Consider the following 22,772-nt stretch of genomic DNA (forward strand, 5'->3'; position numbering starts at 1 on the left):
GATCTTCAGTGTTCAACATGTTCGCTCTTCTCCTCACTAACTTCAGTTGAACAGTCTCGTACAACTCACTGTCTCTATTGTGAAATCCACAATCAGTAAATGTAAAGCGACTTGCCAAGATTCTTGGATAGCTATATTAAAGTTATATAGCACTCCTCTAGGCAACAGTAGGCTCACTGATAGCGCTCATTTGCAAAACTGATCTATACAGTCTCTCCCTTCCACTCTCTCACCACCCAACCATATGTATGTGGCACATTATGAGGAAGAAGGGAGAAATTCTTATTAGAGAATGATCAATGAACATGCAGACAATTATCCTAGCTTGAAACAGGATGAAGCATAAGATTTTGAGATTTTTGCACGAACATATGGGTGTGTGAGAAAATATTGCATAGGTGTGTCCAGTCTAGGTCACATGACATTGCAATAAGAAATGGTCAAGTGTCAGCAAAGTAATAGATGGCATATTTGAACAACATATTATCAACCATTCATCGCACAGGATAATATGAAGTCATAATACCGAACAACAATTACACCGTGACAATATATGGTGCACCTACATCTGCAACTACAACGCATTTCAGTGAGAATCTACACCACCAAGCAACAATTGCTGTCTAAGGACTAGCTCTAATCTTGTTAAACATCTTGTATATCTTAAAAGAGATCCCATTCTTTAAATGGTTGGGATAAAGGCAGGTTTGGGCTAGAAATTCCAGACCAGACAGGCCTCAATCTTTACGACAGTTACATGACATCATAACTCATGATGTTCTGTTATAAAGGAGTGCGCCTCACCTTCACTCTCTTTGTGTAATGGAGTCAGTATAGTGTATTCACACAATTAGCTATGTGTATATAATGTACAATAACATTAGTAAGCACAGAATACAGTTTGTATGTGTAAGTCTTTGATATGGTAGCCATGGAAATAATTAGTGTTGTTAATAAACTTCAAGGCAGGTACCTCAATAAGAACCAGACTCTTTCCAGTATGTGTTACAGGGGCTAATATATAGAAACAACAAAGTGCCTCACTCATGGTGTATAGTTAGCTGAACAATAATCAGGGCTTGAATTTACAGGATTAATGGAGAAAGGTGGCGGGCCCAATCAGGGGCCTTCATTTTTCGCAAATCTTCTCCAGTTTGGCTATCCTGGACAAAAGGTTTTTTACATGACCAGAGGGTTAACTGGCTCATTTCATGATCTCCCTTCACACATTGACCAGTTACACAAACATTGCCATTGCAACTTGATTCCACAGGTTGGACATGATTTTATTATGGCTAGTGAATTTTCAACAGGGTCTATTGTCCAATGTAATTGTACCCAATGGTTTGTTCCCCTCCCTGTTGTCTGGATGATTCCTGAAGGGTCAGGAGAATGCCTTTCACATTCCTTGATGGTGATTGTCTCTGATGGGCTCCTCTGGAGAACCTGGCTATGTTTTATTGGCTTAGAAATTTGTAAAATACAAACCACTTTCTCGGATAGCCAAGGTCATTTTTAAAAAGAGCTACTGCTCAGTCTTATAAAATTCAACCAGTGATTTCAACTGTCTCAAATAATAGATCATTGCATTATAATATTGTTTTAACACTGGAATTATTTGAAAAGTTTGGCAAAAAGCAGTGGAATACAAAAGAAAACATTTATTAAATGCCTCTTGTTAATTTTAATAGAAAATTGAAAAACTTTTACAAATCAACACATAGAAATCTTTTCAGTACTACAAAATTGCCCAATAATAGCAAAGACCCTGAGTTTCTAATTGTCATTGAAAAGTGCATTGTAAATTTGTCCCATAACAGGCTCATAGTCCTGTAACTGAAATTTTTAATTACCAGGGAGACTAAAGCATTATTATAAACTTTGATTTGTTGCATTTCTATGTGGAGTAATTGATTGAGTAATAGTATTTTCAATTACACCATTTTCTAATAAGTATTTGACCTTAAAAATATTGCTTAATTTATTGCAACAGAGATTATGGGGTATTGTGTCAGCTACCTTTGTATGTCTCACACGACTTTCAATTCAAATGAATGGGATTTAATGCTCCCTGGTGATCAGATGTAAAGCAATGAGTGGCTATACCATGTGGCAGTAAGATATAGGGTGAAGGCTCCACCTTTCTAATTCCCCTTGATTAAATTCAAGGATAGCCTTCCTACCAGAAACCAGGTGAGATTCAAAGACACCACCTGAGACCTGGTTAAGGGCCATAGCGTACTGCCTCTGGTCTAGCCCCTGGCCATGTGGACAAAATATAGAAGTAAACCTTACTGGGTATTCTCATGGGAAATCCTTCTTTCTTAGGCATCCTGAACCCAACAGATGGGCCTGCTGGCAGAAATGCCAGGAACCTTGGAAAGTCACTGAGATGTCCTTGACAAGGAGCATTCTGTATCTCCCCACACCGGGCCATCCTCATACAATATGACCCACTCACGTTGGTCAGAAAGGTCCCAGCAATGATTCGCGTAGTAGTTCCCATGGCAGAACTGGCAATAGCCACGCATCCCATTGTTACTGCCAGGACTGGAGAGCTATTGGCTGAAGTCAGACTTTTACACCTCACTAGAAATCTGATTTAATTTGCCCTCATTGGAGCCAGTAGAGCCAATGGAGAATTTAATCATAATGTTTTTCCCATAATGCTTGTGTAAGGTTGTTGCAAATGGAAGACCCCACTGCTGCGTCATAAGTGTTTTGTCCATTGATTATGATGCAACTAACAGAGTGTATAGCAGGCAGCCAATATGATACATCCCATTTTACACTACCAAAAACTAATTTCTACACCAGTTCCATGTTTTGTGATTATATATATATTCTGTGACTCTCTGCCAGTCAATCCAGAAAAGTTCCTGATAACTTCTGATGCAAAAACAGTAAACATTGGAAAAACTCAGCAGGTCTGGCAGCATCTGTGGATAAAATGCCGAGTCATTGTTTCAGGTCCAGTTCTGAAGAAGGGTCATTGGACCCGAAACGTTGACTATGCTTTCTCTCCACAGATGCTGCCCAACTTGCTGAGTTTCTCCAGCAATTTCTGTTTTCGATTCAGATTTCCAGCATTTGCAGTACTAGTTTGCAGTACCTAGAATTTCCTCCATGTTCAGAATCTCAGCTTCTGTTGACAACTTTGGCAATGTTCATAGTGGGGAGTTGTCTGCCTCTCGCTGTCAGTAGTGTCCAAACAAACGCCTAGTTTCTTTCACTGAAGTTCCGTATCAGAGTTAACATTGGAACAGTCAGGCACTTTCAGATTATCAGAGTTCTTTCTGGTTACTTACATCTTTTGGGAAGGTAGCACTATGACCAGCCATAATTTATATCTTAACTTGTCATGATGTATTAAGCATCAGATGTTGGATAATACAGTTTTTACTTCACCAGCAAAGGCTATTGCCAAGCAAAAAGGTCCAACAGTATAATTTACTGCATTACTCAATTTCTTATCAGAGCAGCCTTAGGATTCAAAATGTAAACCTTTGTGGGTCAGTGAATGTGTTGTAATCTTTCCATTCCCATAACATTCTTCTGGTCTTGCAGTGCCTTTTTTCACTGATTATAAAACGCTGAGCTTAACAAGAGTCTAGGCTGGGCTGTGCTCTCGAAGAATCACAGTACTCCTGAAAAGAAAAAAATATTGCCTGATGCAACAGCTATATGTAACAAATAAAGAAATGAATGTAAAACCAGTTTTCCAAACAGAAATATTTGTCGCTTTCTAGCTATGTTTGTTTGTTAGATTCAAGACACAATGTTCTTTTTTACAACCCATTTACCTTTTGCTCCATTTGTCTTGTCTCAACCACTCTACATTTAAAACGGCAGGATGTAAAACCTGTTGCATCAAAGCTGTTTTGTAATGACAGCTTCCAATTTTGGATTATAACCAAAATTACACAACCCTTGGAACTCATCACTGTTTTTTCTATTAGTAAACAGTATGACTAACATAAGGTATTTAACAATAGACATTTACAGCTTTTAGTAGTAAGTATTAAGGTGTTACAGGGAGAGCTGCATTGTGTTTATTTGCCAGGCCACAATATTCCTTGGAATACTAACATGTTAGCTTTACTCTGCTTCACACTGTAGAAGTCAATTTCTACTCTGCCACCTGGACAGTAACATGGTACAGGTGGTCACTTGCTCATTGCAGAAGGCACAAGAGAACATCAGGATTTTCCTGGCTATATGGTGAAGGCTCCCTGATACAGTTCCACTGCCAAAGAAGTTTCCAGCTGTGTGACCCCATACAGAGGAATGCAGTCAATTTAAATAATTGAAGGTTCGATTCAGGGTGACTTCCCCAGCCTGCCAGCAATAGAGACCGCCATAAACCCCAGTCAGTCTGGGAAAGTGCCAGCCTCCTGGACATGGGCTCGCTGTGAATGCCCCAAGGGCAATAGGAACAGGATCCTTCAACCACTAAAGAGAGGTTGGGGGGAGGCCACACACATAACCTTAAATGGACATCTGGAGACAACCTGTCTGAATGGCTCCTTAAATTGCTCTCTCAATCACAACCAGTTTCTGCACTGCCCACCCATCTCAGTTGAACGATTGTATCAACAAAGCTGCAGAGCAATCAGCTCGTTGATAGAGCCAGCAGATTCAACATCCTATCCATTGTCCTTAATCAGATGACAAGTTCAGAGGCAACCAGCTGCAATGGCCACTTGTAGGAAAATTGCTGAGCTAGTCTTTATGCTACAAAGTGCAGGCTCAGAACCCCACACACACCTCTACCCTGAATAGGTCCTTACATTGGGGGCCCAAAGCCCATACACCATAGGGAACACAACAAAGCATTTGCACCCTAAACCTGTTCCTTTATTGAATGGAAGCATAGCTCATCACAACAGAGATGAGGATCTGGCAGTTTCCTTAATAACAGCAATTCATATAACATTTTAAATGAAGATAAAGCATCCCAAAGTTCCACTTAAGAGTGTTATCAGACAAGCTATAACATAGCTTGCAGTCACAGAAAAGAATATTATGAGATGTAATATAAATTCTACTTCTTTGATCAAGCCTTAAGAGGGAGGTGAGTAACTGACTTCCTTTGCCAAAGAAATACTGAATTTCAAAATGAATTGCAGTGATCTTGTGGTATCATTTGACAGGACTGGGCAGAGAATTATGGAAAATATTAAGAATAAACCAATATGTATCATTTGAATGTAAGCCAACTGCAAGTTTTCAGCAGTATCAGCAGTATCAGCAGCACACAAGGACAGGAAAAGGGGAAAATCAAAGCAACAGGATCACCTATGCAAAATTTCAAAGTAATGATTTGAAGACAATTATAAATGTACCTCAACGCCTGTGGAATGCTACCGGGATTTCCCGATTAGGCACCAGTGTTCCAGAATGCAGTGTTTCCACAGGATCTTCATCAGTTGCCACTATTTTGTACCTTGGCACCAGCTGCAGTGGAGATAACAAAACCCTGATTAGAAAAATCTGAGACTGGTTGATTGCTGTATTTAAATATAGTTAGCAAAACAATGGTGATGCCCAGCACACGAGACTTACCCAACAGAGGGCTAACTGCAACTGTAGCTCAGCCAGCCGCCGGCCTATACACATCCTCTTCCCAACCCCAAATGGCACATGTGCAAAAGGATTGATTGTATGCCTATCCTGTAGCCATCGTTCAGGTTTAAACTGCATTCCATCATTGAAATATTCTTCATTCCACCCCAACGCATGACTGTTTATCATTAAAATAGTCTACAGAAAAAGAAAGGAAACCACATATCCTTATATTTAGAAAGGAAGTGAGATCATTTTGGAAATGCATTTGTTGAACCCACTCAAACCCAAGACTCACATTTCCATGATATGAACAATTAATTGCTCTTATATTTTATAAATAGCTAGCTACTCTCCAGCAGCATTAGCAAATAAAAAGAAAGAATGTGGCCTCTTTCCCTATGTGCAATTGTTTCTCTGTTTATCTTTCACTATCTAATTCTATTAGTTTGTGTTGATGTGTCTTATCTTTCACTATCTAATTCTTTCAGTTTACTTCTATTTGTCTGCTTTAGACACAGTTACATATTAAACATGATTTTGATCTTAAAGCGCTATAAATAAAAGCGTGACAACAATTTGGCAACAGTTTGATGATTTAACAGAAGCTACTGCCCAGCTGCAGAAATCACGATTGACGTAGGTAGTCTCTTGAAATAGTACTTCAACCAAATAATTGTCAAGTGACAACCCAGCTCACTTGGCACCACTCAAAAACCAGTTGTAGGAAGTTTATTTGAATGTATAATCTGGGATGATATCTCAGTGTATTACTAAATTCTGTTTGAGATACTCAGCTGTTGATGCAGGGGTCAAAATTCATATTCTCTCTTGAGGGTTCCTCTTGAGATTTTCAGAGGAGTTCTTTTTGGTTTAGAGCCATTCTTTCTGATTTTTAGGGCTCCTTTCTCATTGTCATTAAAACCTTTTTTAGATGATGGAGTCATGTAGTAATGATATGTTCTATATTTGTGCTGACATATGGGGTATTTGACTCACAAAGAAGCAGATTTAGAAGAATTAATCTGTATTCTCAATAGTCAAGCTTGTATTTTTCTTCACTCATGGTTTGTGGGTGTCGCTGGCTAGGTTAGCATTTATTGGCCTAGAGGAGGCTGTGGTGAGCTATCTTCTTGAAACTCTGCCATGTTTGGGGTGTAGGAACCTGCATGGCACTGTTGGAAAGGAGCCCCATGACTTTTACCCAATGACAATGAATGAACAGTGATATAATTCCAGCTCCGAATGACACATGGCTTGGGAGGTGGTCCTTGTATGTGGCAATGCTCCCATGCAGGTGGCAGAAGTCACCTGTTGTTGATGAAGGAGCAGAAGTGATTTAGGTCAGTGCATCTGCAAATGACACATACTGCTGCCACAGTGTGTCAGTGATGAGGGAGTGAATGTTGAAGGTGGTGGATGGGCTGCCAATCAAGTGAGCAATTGGATGGTGTTGAGCTTCTAAGTATTGTTGCAACCACACTCATCCAAGCAAGTTTAGTCAGTATTCCATCACATTCTTGACTGTTGCTTTGTAGATGGCATACGTGCACTGGGGAAATAGAAGGTGCATAATTGCTCACCTCTGGCTTCTTCAAATTACTATACTTATATGGCCTGTCCAGTTCAGGTTGTGGTCAATGGTAACCCCCAGGATGTTAACAATGGGATATTCTGTGATAGAAACACCTTAAAGCTCATGGGATGGCAGTTAGATTTCTCTATTGTTGGAGACAGTCATTGCCTGGTACTTGTATGGCACAATAGCTTGCCATTTAACAGCCTAAGCCTGGATGTTGTCCAGATCTGGCATTATCTCCATTGGACATAAAGCAACAGCACACAAGGAACGCATTAATTTTTGAGGCACCAAAGGATTTAAATTAGCATAATATAACAAGCATGTTAGCAAAATATGTTTTTTTTTGGAAAATAACTGAAACATTCTTCTATGCCCTAATAACCATCATCCTCAAAGTTTATCCTATAGAGTGGTCAGGTCAGAAATAAATGGTTGCATGTTTGTCTTTGACGCTGTCATTGCACCTCAAGTATTTCACAATACATGAAATGCTTTGAGATGTATTCATGTGTGTATGGCATGAGCTGCCAGAGGGAGTGATGGAGGCTGGTACAATTACAATATTATTAAAGTCATCTGGATGTGTATATGAATAGGAAGGGTTTAGAGAGATATGGGCCAAAAGCTGGCAAATGGGACTAAATATCTTGGACCAAAGGGTCTGTTTCTATGCTGTACAGCTTTATGACTCTACGTGATCATATAGAAACACTAATCTTTAAGAAATAAAACCATTCAATATTAAATTATATAGGTCATAATGTTCATTATGATAGCATCCATTATACATTCTCCTACAAAATACCTCATGAATTTCTGCAACTTCAACCTATAGTTTCCATATTCACTTGGAAGGAATTCATTGCCTCAGTGACCTCAAGTTTTCCTGGTTCCCAGTTAGCTGTGTTTTCCAATGTTGGAAGATGTAAATGTGCTCTCTCCTGATTAAAGTCACTTCGCATTGCAGCCCTTTATTCCCCTTTGAAGTCCTTCCCCCTGGTGTTTGCAGCTTCTCTTTTTAGCCTCACTTGCCACCCACTCTCCTTTCCCCATCCCCAGCCCTACAAGCCTACAGTCTCAGCCCCTTGCCCTCTCAACCCAGAGGTCTCCTTCTCCTCAAGCCTAGCAGCCCGACCACCTTCTGTGGCCTCCAAGCTGACTTTCTTAGATCTCTACACCCTCTTTCACTGCTGCCACTCACCTTCCCCATATTGCACTAACCACAAACTGGTTCCCTCTCACATTTACTGCTGATAGGTGTCTATGACTATAGGAATGGCAAGTGAGAGATTTTTAACAGTCCCACTAATGAGGTGACTTTCCATTTTCCCAAACATTTTGGATGATGGTTGGATAAGATAATAAAACGAGAACCTCTCAGCTTTTTCTGGTTCAAGTGGATGTTAAAGATCCCTTATTGCTGTTCAAAGAAGAGCAGAGTGATCTTCTGGTGTCCTCGACCAACATATGCCTTAACCCAACAATGTTAATAACAATTCACTGGTAATTAATTATATTGTTCCTTGAGAAAAACTAGTCTGACCAAAATAGATACTTTATTATATTTAAATAACAGTCATTTAGCTTCAAGTGTAATTTGTTACCTGAATTATTTTAGGATACAATAAATGCTGAGTTTTGCCTAGCACCATAATATGAAATGTCCTTCAAACTATAGGATGATGAATAATTTAAGATGTTGATCAAGTAACAGCAAAATGGAGTATTGTTATTTGTATCTGAAATGTCACATGATACTTACTCCCTTCGGTAGTAAATAGTCACCAAGAACAGTTTCTTCGTCCAGTGTACGACTCGTGAAGGGCACAGAAGGTGTAATCCTAAACAGGTATTTGATATTAGTGATTACTTTATTGAGGCATTTTGTTACTGCATTTGAACAGGATTACAATTTTCTTTGTAAACATCTTTGTTTGTTTTAAAAATTAATTGGAATGATCATTATAGTTGTATAGGATGGAAAGATATGTGCAATAGTAAAGTGTGATCAAATATTACACACTAAATAGTTCTGAAGAAAATAAACCTAAATGGGGCAGATACAATTGCAATACATCAGTATTTTAGTCCTGTTCTGACAAAAGAATGCTTGACAGAACAAAGTCTGAACTCTTTCTCAGTAAAAAAAATAACAATTTATGTCTCATTCTTAAAATGATACTGAAGTAATAAGCTGCAAGTTTGCTAGTTCCACTGTAATTCACTAGTGTGATTTACAGTGCATGCTAAAAAATGATTGGATGATTATAGAATTGTTTGCTTTCAGAATTTTGTATATTTCACAATCTTGGCCAAACCATATAATGAGAGAATTGAGTGCTTGTTCATTAGAAGAAAACTGTACAGTATCATTCTAGCTGTGATTAGTTGCTTATTTTCGACTGGGATTATATGCATAATATAAGCAAAATGAAAAAATGCAGGATTGGAAATCACAATATAAAGCACAGAACTATTAAATACAAATGTAGATTTATTTTTAATTTACTCATGCAGTGTGGATGTCAGGGGCTGAGCCAGCATTTATCACCCATCCCTAATTGAGCAGGGTGATGATTCCCTCTTATTTTGAACCACTACGATCTGTTTTGTGTAGATATAATGCACAGCCAGCTGGTCAAACAAACCTCATAGATTCCTTTAGACAAGCCTTCAGGTAAGGCATTTTCTTAATATCTTTTGCAGTTGGGATCTCGTCTTTCGACAGCACAGACAATATTTCTTTGTGAAGTTCTTCTTGTGCCTTGGGATTGCGAGACAGATTGAAGATAGCCCAAAGCAAACTATTGGCTGTCTGTAATATAAGATAACGTAAAACGTTAGTGGACTTAGTGCAGAATTTTCATTTAATTGCTGTCAATTAACTAAACTGTTACTATTTACAGTATTTGAACAAAGTTTTTCCTTCACCTTGAATTAAAAACACAATGATATCATGTATGCATAATAATAGGAGGATCAAACTTTGTAATTTAGCTCTTCACAAAATTTAATCATATTAAATTGATTGAATTAAGACTTGTAGGAAATCTTGTAAATCTACAATATCGTGGCGGTTAATTCAAAATTTATAGTTACAGCTTAAACAATTATGGGTTTAGATCAAAGTTTAACAGTCCTGTCATGTAGTCATTAATAATAGGACAATTTCACAACTAATGAGGAGAAAGCTCAATGGATCTCCCATTTTAAATGCTTGCAGTGATCAGCATCTGGATGCAATAGGCAAGACTGAAGACTTCTAATTTTCAGGGTAAATGAGGTAGTTGCAAGGCAATATTTCCAGAAGAAACCTTCAATTACATCCCAGGCTTACTCAATTCAATTTTTGAGTAAATCTCAACCCAGATGGAAAACTGGGTCTGTCAATTCATAATGAAATATAAGGAGATGGCAGACGAATTGAACAGGTATGTTGTATCAGCACTTTATAATGGAAGAAACACCCCAGATGCAGCAGTCAATCAGGAAATGGAATGTAGGGAGGAACTCAGAAAAGTTGCAATATCATGGAAGTGGCATTGCGCAAATTGCAGGAGCTGACAAGTCCCTGGGTACTGATGAAATTCATCCTGATGCCTTAAAAGAAGTGATTAGTGAGATAGTTGTTGCAATGCTTTTAATTTACCAACATTCTCTATCCGCAGGAAACATTTCATCAAATGGGAAGACAGCAAATATAATTCCTTAATTCTAAAAGGTAGGGAAAGAGAAAGCAGAGATCTACAAGCAGTTGGGTAGACATCTGTTGTAGGGAAAATGTTAGAAGCTACTTTTTAAAATATTATTATGGCTTTGTGAAAGGGAAATCATTTTTAACCATTTCTTGGCATTCCTTGAAGAAATAGCACATGGTGTGGATAAAAGGGAACAGGTGGAAATACTGTACTTAGATTTCTAGAAGGCATTTATTAATGTGAGACATCAAAGATTACTGTCGGAAACACAAACATATGAAGATATGAATTAGGAGCAGAAGTATATCATTTATCTCTTCAAACCTTTTCATTCAATAAGATCATGGCTGATCTGATTTTGGTCCAGATTCCACATTTCATCTGTCCCCAGTAATCTTTGGTTCCCTTTCCTAACAAGAGTCTACCTACCTCCATCTTAAAAATATTTAATACTTCTATTTCCACCATTCTGCTTCAGAGAGTTCCAACTGAAAGATTTTATTTTTATTCATCTTTGTCCAAAACTGCACAAAATATTTGAGATGTTGTCTCATCAATGCCATATGCAACTGAAGCATTTCATTTATGTTCAGTTTATCTAGTAAGAATTTATAGCTTTCTATTAGTATTCTTATTCACTTGCTGCACCTGCATATTAACTTTTCATGTCTCGTGCACTTGAACAGCTAGATCCTGCTGCACCTCAAAATTATACAACTGGTCTCCAGTTGAATAATACTGTTTTCATTAGAATCATAGAATCCCTACAGTGTGGAAACAAGCCCTTCAGCCCAACAAGTCCACACCGACCCTCCAAAGGGTAAGCCACCCAGACCCATTCCTTTACTCTCTTATCCTATATTTAACCCCTGAATAATGCACCTAACCTACACATCCCTGAATACTATGGGCAATTTAGCATGGCCTTATTCAACTAACCTGCACATCTTTGGATTGTGGGAGGAAACTGGAGCACCCAGAGGAAATCTGTGCAGACACAGGGTGAATATGTAAACTCCATAGAGACACTTGCCCGAGGCTAGAATCGAACCCAGGTCCCTGGTGCTGTGAGCCACCGTGCCGCCCTATTATTCCTGCCAAGGTGAATATTTAGTATTTCATACTCCATCTGTCAGTGTTTAGCCCACTCTCTTAACCTATCTATACCTGTCTCTGTCCTGTGATGTCATCTCATGAACAACACACCATACTTTGTGTCATTTAGTAATTAAGCCTTTAATCCACTCAGGTAAATGCTGAATATAAACACTAAAATGTTAAAGGCCAAGTATGTACCCCTGCAGGCTCCCAATCATCACATCCTGAAATCAAATTTCAATTTCACCAGCTGTTATGGGTGAGGTTTGGACCCATGTCGTAATGCCTTGCCATTGGACCATTAATGCAATGCCATCACCACTAAAGCATTATTTCTCTGTATGTGAAGGATTAATATATTGGCTAGGATAGAAGATTGGCTAGCTAACAGGCAATAGAGTAGACATATATGGATCATTTCCTTATTGGAAGACTGTGAAACACAGTGTGCACCACAGGGGTCAGCGGTGGGGCCATAGCTCAACAATTTTTCTAAATGATGAAGGTAACAAAGGCACAGTTATTAAATTTGCTGATAAATGAAATATAAATAGGAAAGAAGGCTATGAAGAGGACATAAGAAAGCTATAAAATGATATAGATAGGTTAAGTGAATGGCCAAAGATTTGACAAGATGGATAAAATATAGGAAAAGTGGCCATTTTAGAAGGATGGATAACAATGATGCATACTCTTTAAATGATGAGTAATTACAGAGCTCCAGAGGAATCCAGGTGTCCTACAGTTATTGCAAATGGCTACAATATCTGTTCAGTGAGTAATTAGGAAAGCTAATAGAATTCCACTGTTTATTGTGAGGGAAATTCAATATGAAAAAAGGGAGGTTTTCTTCAGTTGTACAGGGGACTGGTGCAAGGCCATCTGGAATACTGTGTTAGTATTTGTTACCTCATTTAAAGAAGGTTGTGAATGCTTTTGAAATGTTCAGAGAAGAGTTACCAGACTAATATCTGGTATAGACAAATTGTCTTAAGAGGGAGGTTTGGACAAGCTAGATTTTTAGTCAAGAGGTGGCTTGATTCAAACATACAAAATCCTGAGGGTTTGTGACAGGTGGGATCAGGAGAGGATGTTTCCTCTTAAGGGAACATCTAGAACTAGGGATGTCAGTTTAAAAGTAAGATGTTGACCATGTAAAAAAGATGAGGCAAAGAAATTGAGAATTCCTTTGGAACTCTCTTCCTCAAAAGCTATTGCAAGTAGAATCTTAAAAGATTTTTAAGGCAAAGGATAAATTCTTGATAACCAAGGAGGTGACAGGCTATTGGTATTGGTGGGAATGTGCAGTTTTAAGTTACAGCCAGATGACAGGAGCAAGCCCAAGGGGCTAAATGATCTACTGTTTCTCCAAACTCATTTGTGTGTTCATAGGTGGCCGGTAGTCTTGTCCAAAATAGGATGGAACCTCAACAAAATATTTAAATCTGAGTTTTAATATGTGCTTATGCTCGTCTTTTTGTGGACTGGGCTCTGCACCTCAGCTGGATGGAATTTAGCTTTCAGAGATCTAACCACTAGACATTAAAGGGACAATTAGAGGTCACTGTGGAACAGCTTTCCTAAGCAATTCCTGTGGCACAGGAATACATTGCTGGTCCTTCTGCGCAATCTGCTCCTCCCAGAGATTGCCCATTCTCCACTCAGAAGAACTAGTCAGCTTCCTAGAGGAGTTGTTGGATTTTCCTTTGCCTGACTCCCCACGCCCACACAGAGGGCTACAATTCTTATCTAGCATTGCCATCTAACTAAGATATTTTTTTCTAATGATACCTGACTGTGGTATATTTGGTTATATTGGACAGATAATGTGCAACTGACCTATTCCCACTGTCGGCCCAATGTGCACAATAACTGCCCATCACCTTTAGCAAGAGTAGATCATTTAGCCCCTTGGACTTGCTCCTGTTATCTGGCTGTAACTTAAACTCCACATTCCCATTGACATGACTAACCTGTCATCAAGAATTTATCATTTGCCTGAAAAATCTTATAAGATTCTACTTGTATTGGCCTTACCAAGGTATCTTTCAGTTAGCATCAAATTTTCAGCCTCAAATCTTGGGAAAGAGCATGAAATCATGGCAATAAAAATGAAAAGAGAAACTCAGACGATCTGGCAGCATCAATGCACAAACAAATTTCAGTATTTTGAGTCTAGTATGACCTATTGTCCAAACTAGAATATTCTGACTCCAAGGTGAGATTGATATCACGTGAGATAATAGTAATTAAGATTGTAACCAAGTGTTTTCTCTTAGTGTAGGTCGGAGCTACATCTTTTCAACAGCTGCATGTGGATTTCTGTCAGAATATTACCGTTTCTACTCCTCCAATCTGGAGCTCAGTGATTGCTGCATACAACTCTTTTCTCGATAGTTCACTACCATTGTAGATTTCTGAGAGGAAGTCATTGGCTGGGTGTCGGTTCAATCTTCCATCAATATGGCACTTTGCTAAAAAAAATTGCACACAAGAAAAATTAAAATGACAAATACACAAGCAAAAATAAACAAATGAGCAAAATATACAAATTCAAATCACTGTACCAATCTCCAGGCAGTTATGAGAACAAACTACTTCTTGACAGTATCAAATTTTTCATGGAATTATCATTTAGACAACCTAAACTCTTTCCTTTTCAGTTCAGATATTTTCTTGGTAAGGTCAATTTTAATAATTGACATATTCAAATACATTTATCTATGCCTGATCACTAGTTGACAAAGATAAAAAAACAGGTGATGGCATTTAATAATTTCCATAAGGTATGTTGAATAAATAACTAATAAAATTGCACTGAATGGCATTGATTAATGGTCTTTAAAAAGTAGACTATTAATTTTCTTAAATGCATTATTATTCAGAACTGAGTTACAAGAATCTGAATTCTTGAACAATCTGTTTGGATTCAGACAATTTGTGTGAGTGACATACAAACTGTTTTTATTTGTTCTGTTTATTGCTTTTTGCCCTCCTGACCTGCTAAATGTTTAACATCTACTCAAGATGACAAACAGGAGATTATCTAAATCATCTGGCTCAAACAGTACTGTTTGGTAAACAATTATCTGAACAAGAACTAATTACCTTAAAAAAATAAGTTTTGTTTGATATAGCTGTGGTTGAGTTCAAAACTAAGGACCATAAAAGTAGGATAGTCACCAGTAAATCAAATGAGACAATCAGGAAATACCTCTTGGAAAGGTGGTCAGAAAATGGAACCTGATAAATTGTGAAGTTGTGGCTGTGAAGAGGATACATGCATTTTGGAGTGAAGCTAGTCAAACTAATGAGGGGGGGAAAGGAAGCAAAGGTTGGGTTGATGGTGTTAAATGAATTACATTATGTGAAGGCTTACGTGTACCACGTATATGTCATAGATGTGTTGAGTCAAAAGGCATGTTTCCGTGTTGTAACTTCCATCTAATTATACATAGCCACATTAGATCTAATTTCCACAATGTCCCTGAACTTATATGAATCCAGGATCCACTGGATCTTTTCATGAGCTTACGTACAGTCCTGGCAGCATCCAGTTCAGAACTCTTCTCCGTTCAAACATTTCTGCCCATGCTTCCTTTTAAATTCCAATATTCATTAATTATTCAGTGCTTTTAACATTCTGATTTCATCATAACGTTTCCTGTAGTTTCATCATAATGTTTGATTCCTCTAACACAAGTGAACAAATGTTGTGTATTCCAGTACTTTGTTTCAAAGCTGGTGAAATTAATAGTTTTAACAGACAATAGGCTTACAATGAGCATCATTCTTGAGGTATCAGCTTTTTCAGGTGCTATTTTAGATTCTTTGAAACTGCTGTTTAGATTTAGTTTGTTTTCTAGTTTGAAATAAGTACTACTAGCCATTAACAAAATTGTCTTTTTCAGTAAATAAGGTTAAAGCTAAAATGATTGTCATATTACTTTGACAGAACATAAGCAAAAGAAATATAAGCAAAGAACATGATGACTACAGGTTAATCAGTTAGAAAGCAGAACAAATATTCTCTGATATGTTAATATCTGATACAATGCCCATAAATCATGCTGAAAGTGCTTTATCTTTGCTAAACTACTTCAGCTATTTTCACTCACGCAATAGGAAAGTAGGTGTGTCTGTCAATAGTGCCTCGAATGAATAAGCTATGTGCGCAACTAGAGTTACATATCGCTGTCAGTTCAGCGACCTTAGTCAATGTCTCATGTTAACCTTAGACTGTTATAAACACTTGGCTCCAATACCTACCCAGGTCATTCAGTTTACCAGTTAGATGACGATCCTAGAGCATGTCATTCCAGTGAAATGGCATTAGGTTCAGCAATCAATCACATGATCCAAAAAGAAGTGACTTTAATTCTGTTCTTTTCAGATTTGATAAATGAATACCCATATTTTTTAAAAATGATTGGGTAAAATAGTTGTTAAATTAGACACTAATTGATTCTTTAGCAACATTTGATGTTTTCCAACTGTAATGACTTCTAAATATCATTTAACTATTTGATAGTAATAAAACTTTTGCTTTAATGAAGAGAGACAAAACTAAAAACAGAAAATTGTAGGTTAGTGAGTCTTACTTTTCAGCTGCTAAAAACAAAATAGCATCTACATTACAGAAAAGCACTATGATGCACATAGTGATACTTGAACTAGTTGTAGTTGGTCGGCAGAAAATTTGAAAACGTAGGTTATACTTGGCCAACTCAGTAGAATTTTTGATGTCTAGGTATGCCAAAAAAACTCCGCTCAGTGTTATAATATTCTTTGTAATTTTTGTTTAAGCTTTATGTACTTTAGGAATCAGTTGCATAGTTAATTTTCACATGATTGTTCAGTGTTTGAAAACTTCAAATCCAACTCTGTTGATTGAATGGAGGTCCCTTCTATGAGCAGGACAGATTCCACATGTGAAATTAACTTGTGTAATCTAAATGGAATTCCCAATCACGGTGGACTTGCTTTAATGACCATGATATCTCTTCAGCCCAACCTCAGAAAAGTTACATTTATTTCCACTTCTGGCATCAACCATCTGATGTATTTTTGAATGAGCATTTTAAAAACCACCTGTGAGCTAATTTTGTGCTGCAGATTATACACAAAAAGAACTGAATGAAAAGCTGCAGAAGTCATTTTTTGGCTGATCACCTTGCAACTGGTGTAGCTTTTTATGCATAGAAAATTGGAAAACAATAAAGGATGATGATGTTATGGGGTAATATACTTCCAAAACAATGCAATCCTTTTCATTGCATATTCTACAGAATCATGTCTTACAGGTTTCTAGTTTATTTTGGGTGGAGCTTCAGCCAGTCCAATCAGAATGGAATAATGGGTAAATAAAAAGTGGAGTGTTAAACTACCACTTTCAAATAACAATTATTTTGACAGCTTTATACATGCTGAAACAGACATTAAACTACTAGCATGTCAAACTGCAAGAAATACAGAACCACAAGTTCAAAAAAACTATTGCTTTGAAACCATTTTGTTAAATATGAATCAGTGAAGGAAAAAAAGTCTATTTTCAGGTAGAAGAATGTTTCCTATGTGCAAGATATTAATCCACCACTTCCATGCTTAGTAAAATCATCAGTTAAAAAAAAGTTGCCTACAGGACAATGCCCAAGAAACAAAGCAAAAGTTATTTCCCTTCCATCAATCAGGACTACAATTTGACAGTAGAAGTATTATCATAATCTCTTTTTTATTCAGAATATCAATATATCAAATTTGAAACTGCCTGAAAGTCAAGAGTTCCCACAAGAATGCACTGAAGTTTGAGATTTTAGGTATTCATAGCTGTTCAAAGATTTCTATGGTCCCTATGATTAAAACATTAGCTTTTCGGTATATTTTGTTGAAATGATTTTTGTTATAATTTATATTACTAATATGCACTTTCATCAGACATGTACCTGTTTTGAATATATTGTCCCAAGCTTCAGTGTGGTCCTTCCAAGTCTTTGTGTTTAAACGTTTATGGAGCCCAACTGGAGTCACCATCATTTTACCAAATGTATTCATCATCTAGGATATACAAGAAAGATGGTCATTTGCACCTTATATACAGGGAAACGATAAATGTATTCTGAAGAATGAAATTAGCTTCTCTTCATTGAGTTTATATATATAGTTTATGTATAGTTTATCTGCAAAAGATGCTTCTTCCAACATGAAAGATGCAAGTAAACTGTTTAGTTACTTGCTATATTAAGTCAGATGTCACAGCCGACAGTGTTGATCTACATAAAATCATTTTGGGATCCCACTTATTTTAGGGATGTGCCTAAATCTCGATTGCTTCATTGCATCTTAACATTCAGAATAAAATAGAGAGCACAAGCAACTCGTAACATTCTATAAGGTTCCATAAGAAGAATCAAAAGTAAGTGTTTCACATGTGGGCCTTCACTAGAACCCTGAACCTTGTGTTTGCTTTGCTTTCTTTCCATTTTATCATTTTCTTTCCATTTTATCGTTGTAATTGATAGCAAGCTTTTATCCAATAAATATAAAGGATGTTGCAGAAAATTATACTTGTTGTTTTAAATGTAATTTTAATTAGATATTAATTCAGTAATCGGAGTATTTTATTGATTTATGTAATTAGTTAAAATGCTGCAGAAAAATTGATATCCTATAGCATTTATTAATCATTTATTGTAAATTCATTTATCACTGTGTACTTACAATTTTAATTGCCTGAATGAAGTTCAAAGATTCTTCAACAACATTTTGTTCCAAAAGACCAAATCTTCTATCATACAACACCAAACAAATTGCTGGAATTAGAAAGTTATTGATAAGTACATAATGCAATTGCCAAAATACAAAAATATATATGATATATTAAATGTCATTATTCCTTTTACACCTTCTGTATCTGTACACTTTATTAAAGAACAAAAAATAGTAATTTGCAAACAAATATTTAATTCAAATATATATTGATCCCAATCTATGACACAGCAATTAAGAACACTGTATCTGAAGGATGGAAAAAAAATAATGCCACACGTGTACTTGTCTTTTTTAAATGTATTTTCTGAGATTTCTGGGATGGAATGCAGGGCAGAGGTCAAACGTTTCCCCAAGAGAATTTTAGCAACCCGAGAGAGGGCAAGTCTGAAAAGTTGTTTATATGATCTTTCTCTTGCATCATTCATCTCACAAAATTTGTATTATTTTGATACAGAATGGTACATGTAACGTTTGGGAGATCTTGTCTTCTGGGGAATTTAGAATGACACAGGCAGCTTAATATTTGGGGAGGGAGGGATGGAATTATAAAATAAAGAGCGGGATCTCTACTTAAAGTATTTTCTTCTTGGTTTCTTCTAGCTAGAAATATATTCAAATGTTCACAAATAGGTTGTGTGTGCATCCCCCACTGATCGCTTGGTTCTTATGGTATGATTGGTTAGAATTGAAGATTAGAGGTCTACAATCTGAGTGCCTATTTCTTTCACCAACTTCACTTTCATTACTAGTAAGAAAACTTTGACCTTTTAAAACTTATTAACCCCATAATGACATGTTTAAAAACAGCCTTGTGTGTAAACAAAGATCAAATAACTTTTGTGTCCATTTCAATTTAAATATTGTTGGTGTTTTAATTTACTGAAATGCAATTTATCAAATTTAGTCCCACAAAAAAATGAGTTGGAAGGCTTAAATAATCTTAATCCAGTTACCCTAATATTTAAAATGGGATTTTATTCTAAAACTGGTGAATAAGACCGCAAGGTGGAGTTTGCAGCTTTATTGGCCATAGAGTAGTTCTCAATGTGTTTGGCGTCGAAACAAGAGCTTACTTTCGAAGGACCATTTGTTCAGTTCCTGGTACAAATCATTGATCTTTCCGGTCTCATCGCGAAGCTTCTCCACTCTGTCGACGAAATCTTTCAGAACCTGACAAACGTTTGACAGAACAAAAACGGAGTGAACAAATATCCAAAGCAGGAGTTCCTGGAACGCACGGTTTGCAAATGGGGGGGGGGGGGGGGAATCACAGGACCTCCTTATTGTGATTCTGTTCGCCGAGCTGGGAATTTGTCTTGCAATACATATTCCCAGGTCGGCGAACAGAACCACAACAACGAGCACCCGAGCTACAAATCTTCTCCCAAACTTTGAACAGGACCTCCTACTTGAGAATCTGATCGTTACATTTTCAACTTGCTCCCTTTCCCTATTTACAACACAATATTGATTTCCCTGCAGAACACACTTTTTCTATAACGATCGCCCAGTTTTGTGGTGGGAAGTCAGTCCGGCCTTTTGTCGTTTGGTGAATACCTTCCCCACAATGTCAACATTTGGAAGGGACCTCACACGGAAATAATTTTGAAAATCTCACCTGCCCCGCGCACCTTATTACTGACTTGCCTCATGTTGACTGATTCCTTTGCAATGTTTCCTCATACCAACTCCAATCACCAACTTGCAACCCTAACCCCCCCGCCCAACCCTATTCATGTGGCAAAACCTCGCTGTATTTCCAGGCACGTAACGGTGCTTTCCAAAGATGCCGAGCACTGACCAGGTGCTGGATCTAAGTGCGTGCAGTGAGGCAAACGCTTTTTACAGCGAACAGCGAACTCGGTAGTTTTAGGGCGACCAAGGCGGTCCTTTTGCTTACACCGATACCTGATTACATTGGTTGCAGAGCTCAGCTTTGGCGTACACTTTATGTAATCCCCGCGTCAATCTTTTGAACTGCGCTGTGGGAAAAAAAAAGTCATCTTTTTCCAAACGTGTGCCTCTTGACAGTCTTCCAGAACCCTGTGAGATGGACAGCTCTCGGATTCCTCTGTTAAACCAGTTGGCGTGAAGGCTCAGTCTTGCCTGTACACTGAAGTCAGCGCCGCGACGGGGGGGGGATTTTATATGAACCCCTCGGTCTCCCCTTCAGATTGGGACGCGCACTGAACTCCAATATCCTTACCCCATTGATTCTTCCGTCCAGTTTTAACACTTCCGTTGGCTTCATTAGCTTTCGCTGAAAGATGCTCCTCACCCTTTGCCAATCTTTTCCTTCCCTAAAGACAAGACAACGAAAAAGAAAATATATATATTTTAAAAAACCGAACGATCTGCGGATGCCGGAAATCAGAAACAAAAACTGAAAAGCTCAGCAGATCCGGCAGCATCTGTAGAGAGAAATCAGAGTTAATGTTTCGGGCTTTTAAAAAAAAAAGGTTTGTGCAAAAAAACCCATTAGTGATCGCCTCGGCTACGTCTGGAAGACAAGGGTTTGTACGCGCGATCTTTTTTTTTAACCATTTACTTATTGTTTTGGAGCAAGCGGCCCACGTTGGCAATAATGCAGGTTCTCAGTCTGATATTTCGGGGTTTATATTTTGCAAATATTTAAAATAGTACTAACTTGTAACTTCTAACGCAATGCGCTCAATGGAAAGTAGTTGGGTGATTTGTCTGTAATAAATGGATGTCGGCGTTTCTGGTAATGATATGGTCGGGCTAGCCCGTCTTCCTTCCCACCCGTGAACTCACAGTATGAGGAGGCCATACGCCTCATCCCTGTAATCTCGATAGGCTTTCCACGGTTTGATCTCCAGGCGCTGAGGGTAATTGCTTTCCTTACGGTAAAGAGCTTCCAGGAGACACGGGGCCCCGATGTGAACGGATTCAAACGGACCCAACTTCATCTTGAAAATCTTCCCAAACTTCTTGTGAAATTCCACCTACGGGAAGGAATACAACACGCGCTTAGTTAGACTGTTCACTTCGTTCATGGGTGCAATGCATCCCTCTCTAACCTTATCGATATCTGTCTCCTTTTAACGAAATACATATAGGTCAGTTGAGCTACGATTTTTAACTTATTCCCTGCAGTCGCTCACGGCCCTCCCGTAGCTGAGTCTAACCCTGTTGCATCCCTCGGTTTACCAGTGTTTGGTGCTGCTTTTGGAGTCCTCCCCTCCTAATAATCTCCAGCAGACTCCCCAGCACGGGCCAGTTAGTGGGGCCAGGGAGAGTGTTGTGCCCAGACGGAGCCAAGAGTTTTTCTGAGACACTGCCAGCGGTAGAAACCGGAATACTGCCCCGCCACTTGCCCCCTTGTCTCAAAAACTGCAGAAACATCCCGACGTTTCGGTTCTGAAATCTCATTTTTTTTTCTTGAATCTCAAGTGTTAAACTAGGCAGCAAGAAATTAGCAGCTTCTGGTTGGGGCTGCAATTTCCTTACCAAATTTATAGAGACAGCGGCTTGTGTGGCTCCCAGGTTCCTGGCCAATCAGGAACCCCACCTGCTTGGTGGGGCTGACAAGCCCATGGTTTTTTTGCTCTCTCTCTCTCTCTCTCTCTCTGCAAACACACGGAGTGCCAGAACAAACTGTGGCGTGGACTGTAGCCGCTGCAAAGTTGGCTCGCACCTGACTGACTGACTGTGAGTGCACCTCATTCAATCGCGTCAATCGTTTCAGGCCAGGGGCACTGAGGTCCGGCTTCATTTGCACAGCAACCTCAATTAGGAATCCCATCTGTAAACAAAAGTCAGGACGGGAAAGAAACAACCTCTATCAACAACTTCAGTTTTCTCTTTTTCAAAAACAAAACTGAATTTGGGAGTGATAGAACCCTGCATCCGATAACTTCGGTTTTTATTACGAAAGCTAACATGCACACTATCCGCAGAAATCTGACATTCCTGTATTCCACCGTCTGACACGTTCCCATTATGAACCTGAAATGTTTCTTTCTCCTGTTCTGAGGAGCGGCCTCTGGACTCAAAGCTTTACTCTGCTTTCTCTCTCCACAGATGCCGCCAGACCTGCT

At 38.3% G+C, this 22,772-nt stretch overlaps 1 protein-coding gene across 2 annotated transcripts; it reads right to left on the reverse strand.

The window, feature by feature from the left end:
- Positions 1 to 1,660: 1,660 nt before the first annotated feature.
- On the reverse strand, positions 1,661 to 22,339 carry cyp24a1 (cytochrome P450, family 24, subfamily A, polypeptide 1). 2 transcript variants are annotated; one of them, XM_072556520.1, is made up of 12 exons: positions 22,183 to 22,339; positions 21,487 to 21,677; positions 20,918 to 21,011; positions 19,785 to 19,881; positions 18,661 to 18,752; positions 17,886 to 17,997; positions 14,281 to 14,417; positions 9,796 to 9,962; positions 8,910 to 8,988; positions 5,566 to 5,763; positions 5,346 to 5,457; positions 1,661 to 3,647 (listed from the first exon to the last, which is right to left on the reverse strand). In XM_072556520.1, exons 2-11 carry the CDS (start codon positions 21,639 to 21,641, stop codon positions 5,347 to 5,349), a joined length of 1,242 nt encoding a protein of 413 aa, XP_072412621.1. In that variant the 5' UTR covers positions 21,642 to 21,677; positions 22,183 to 22,339; the 3' UTR covers positions 1,661 to 3,647; position 5,346. The 2 variants fall into 2 exon arrangements, with proteins under 2 accessions (XP_072412621.1, XP_072412620.1); XM_072556519.1 differs by lacking the exon at positions 22,183 to 22,339 and adding an exon at positions 21,883 to 22,147.
- Positions 22,340 to 22,772: the final 433 nt, after the last annotated feature.

This window comes from Chiloscyllium punctatum, chromosome 37 (genome assembly GCF_047496795.1).
Source record: "Chiloscyllium punctatum isolate Juve2018m chromosome 37, sChiPun1.3, whole genome shotgun sequence".
Taxonomy (NCBI): Eukaryota; Metazoa; Chordata; class Chondrichthyes; order Orectolobiformes; family Hemiscylliidae; genus Chiloscyllium; species Chiloscyllium punctatum.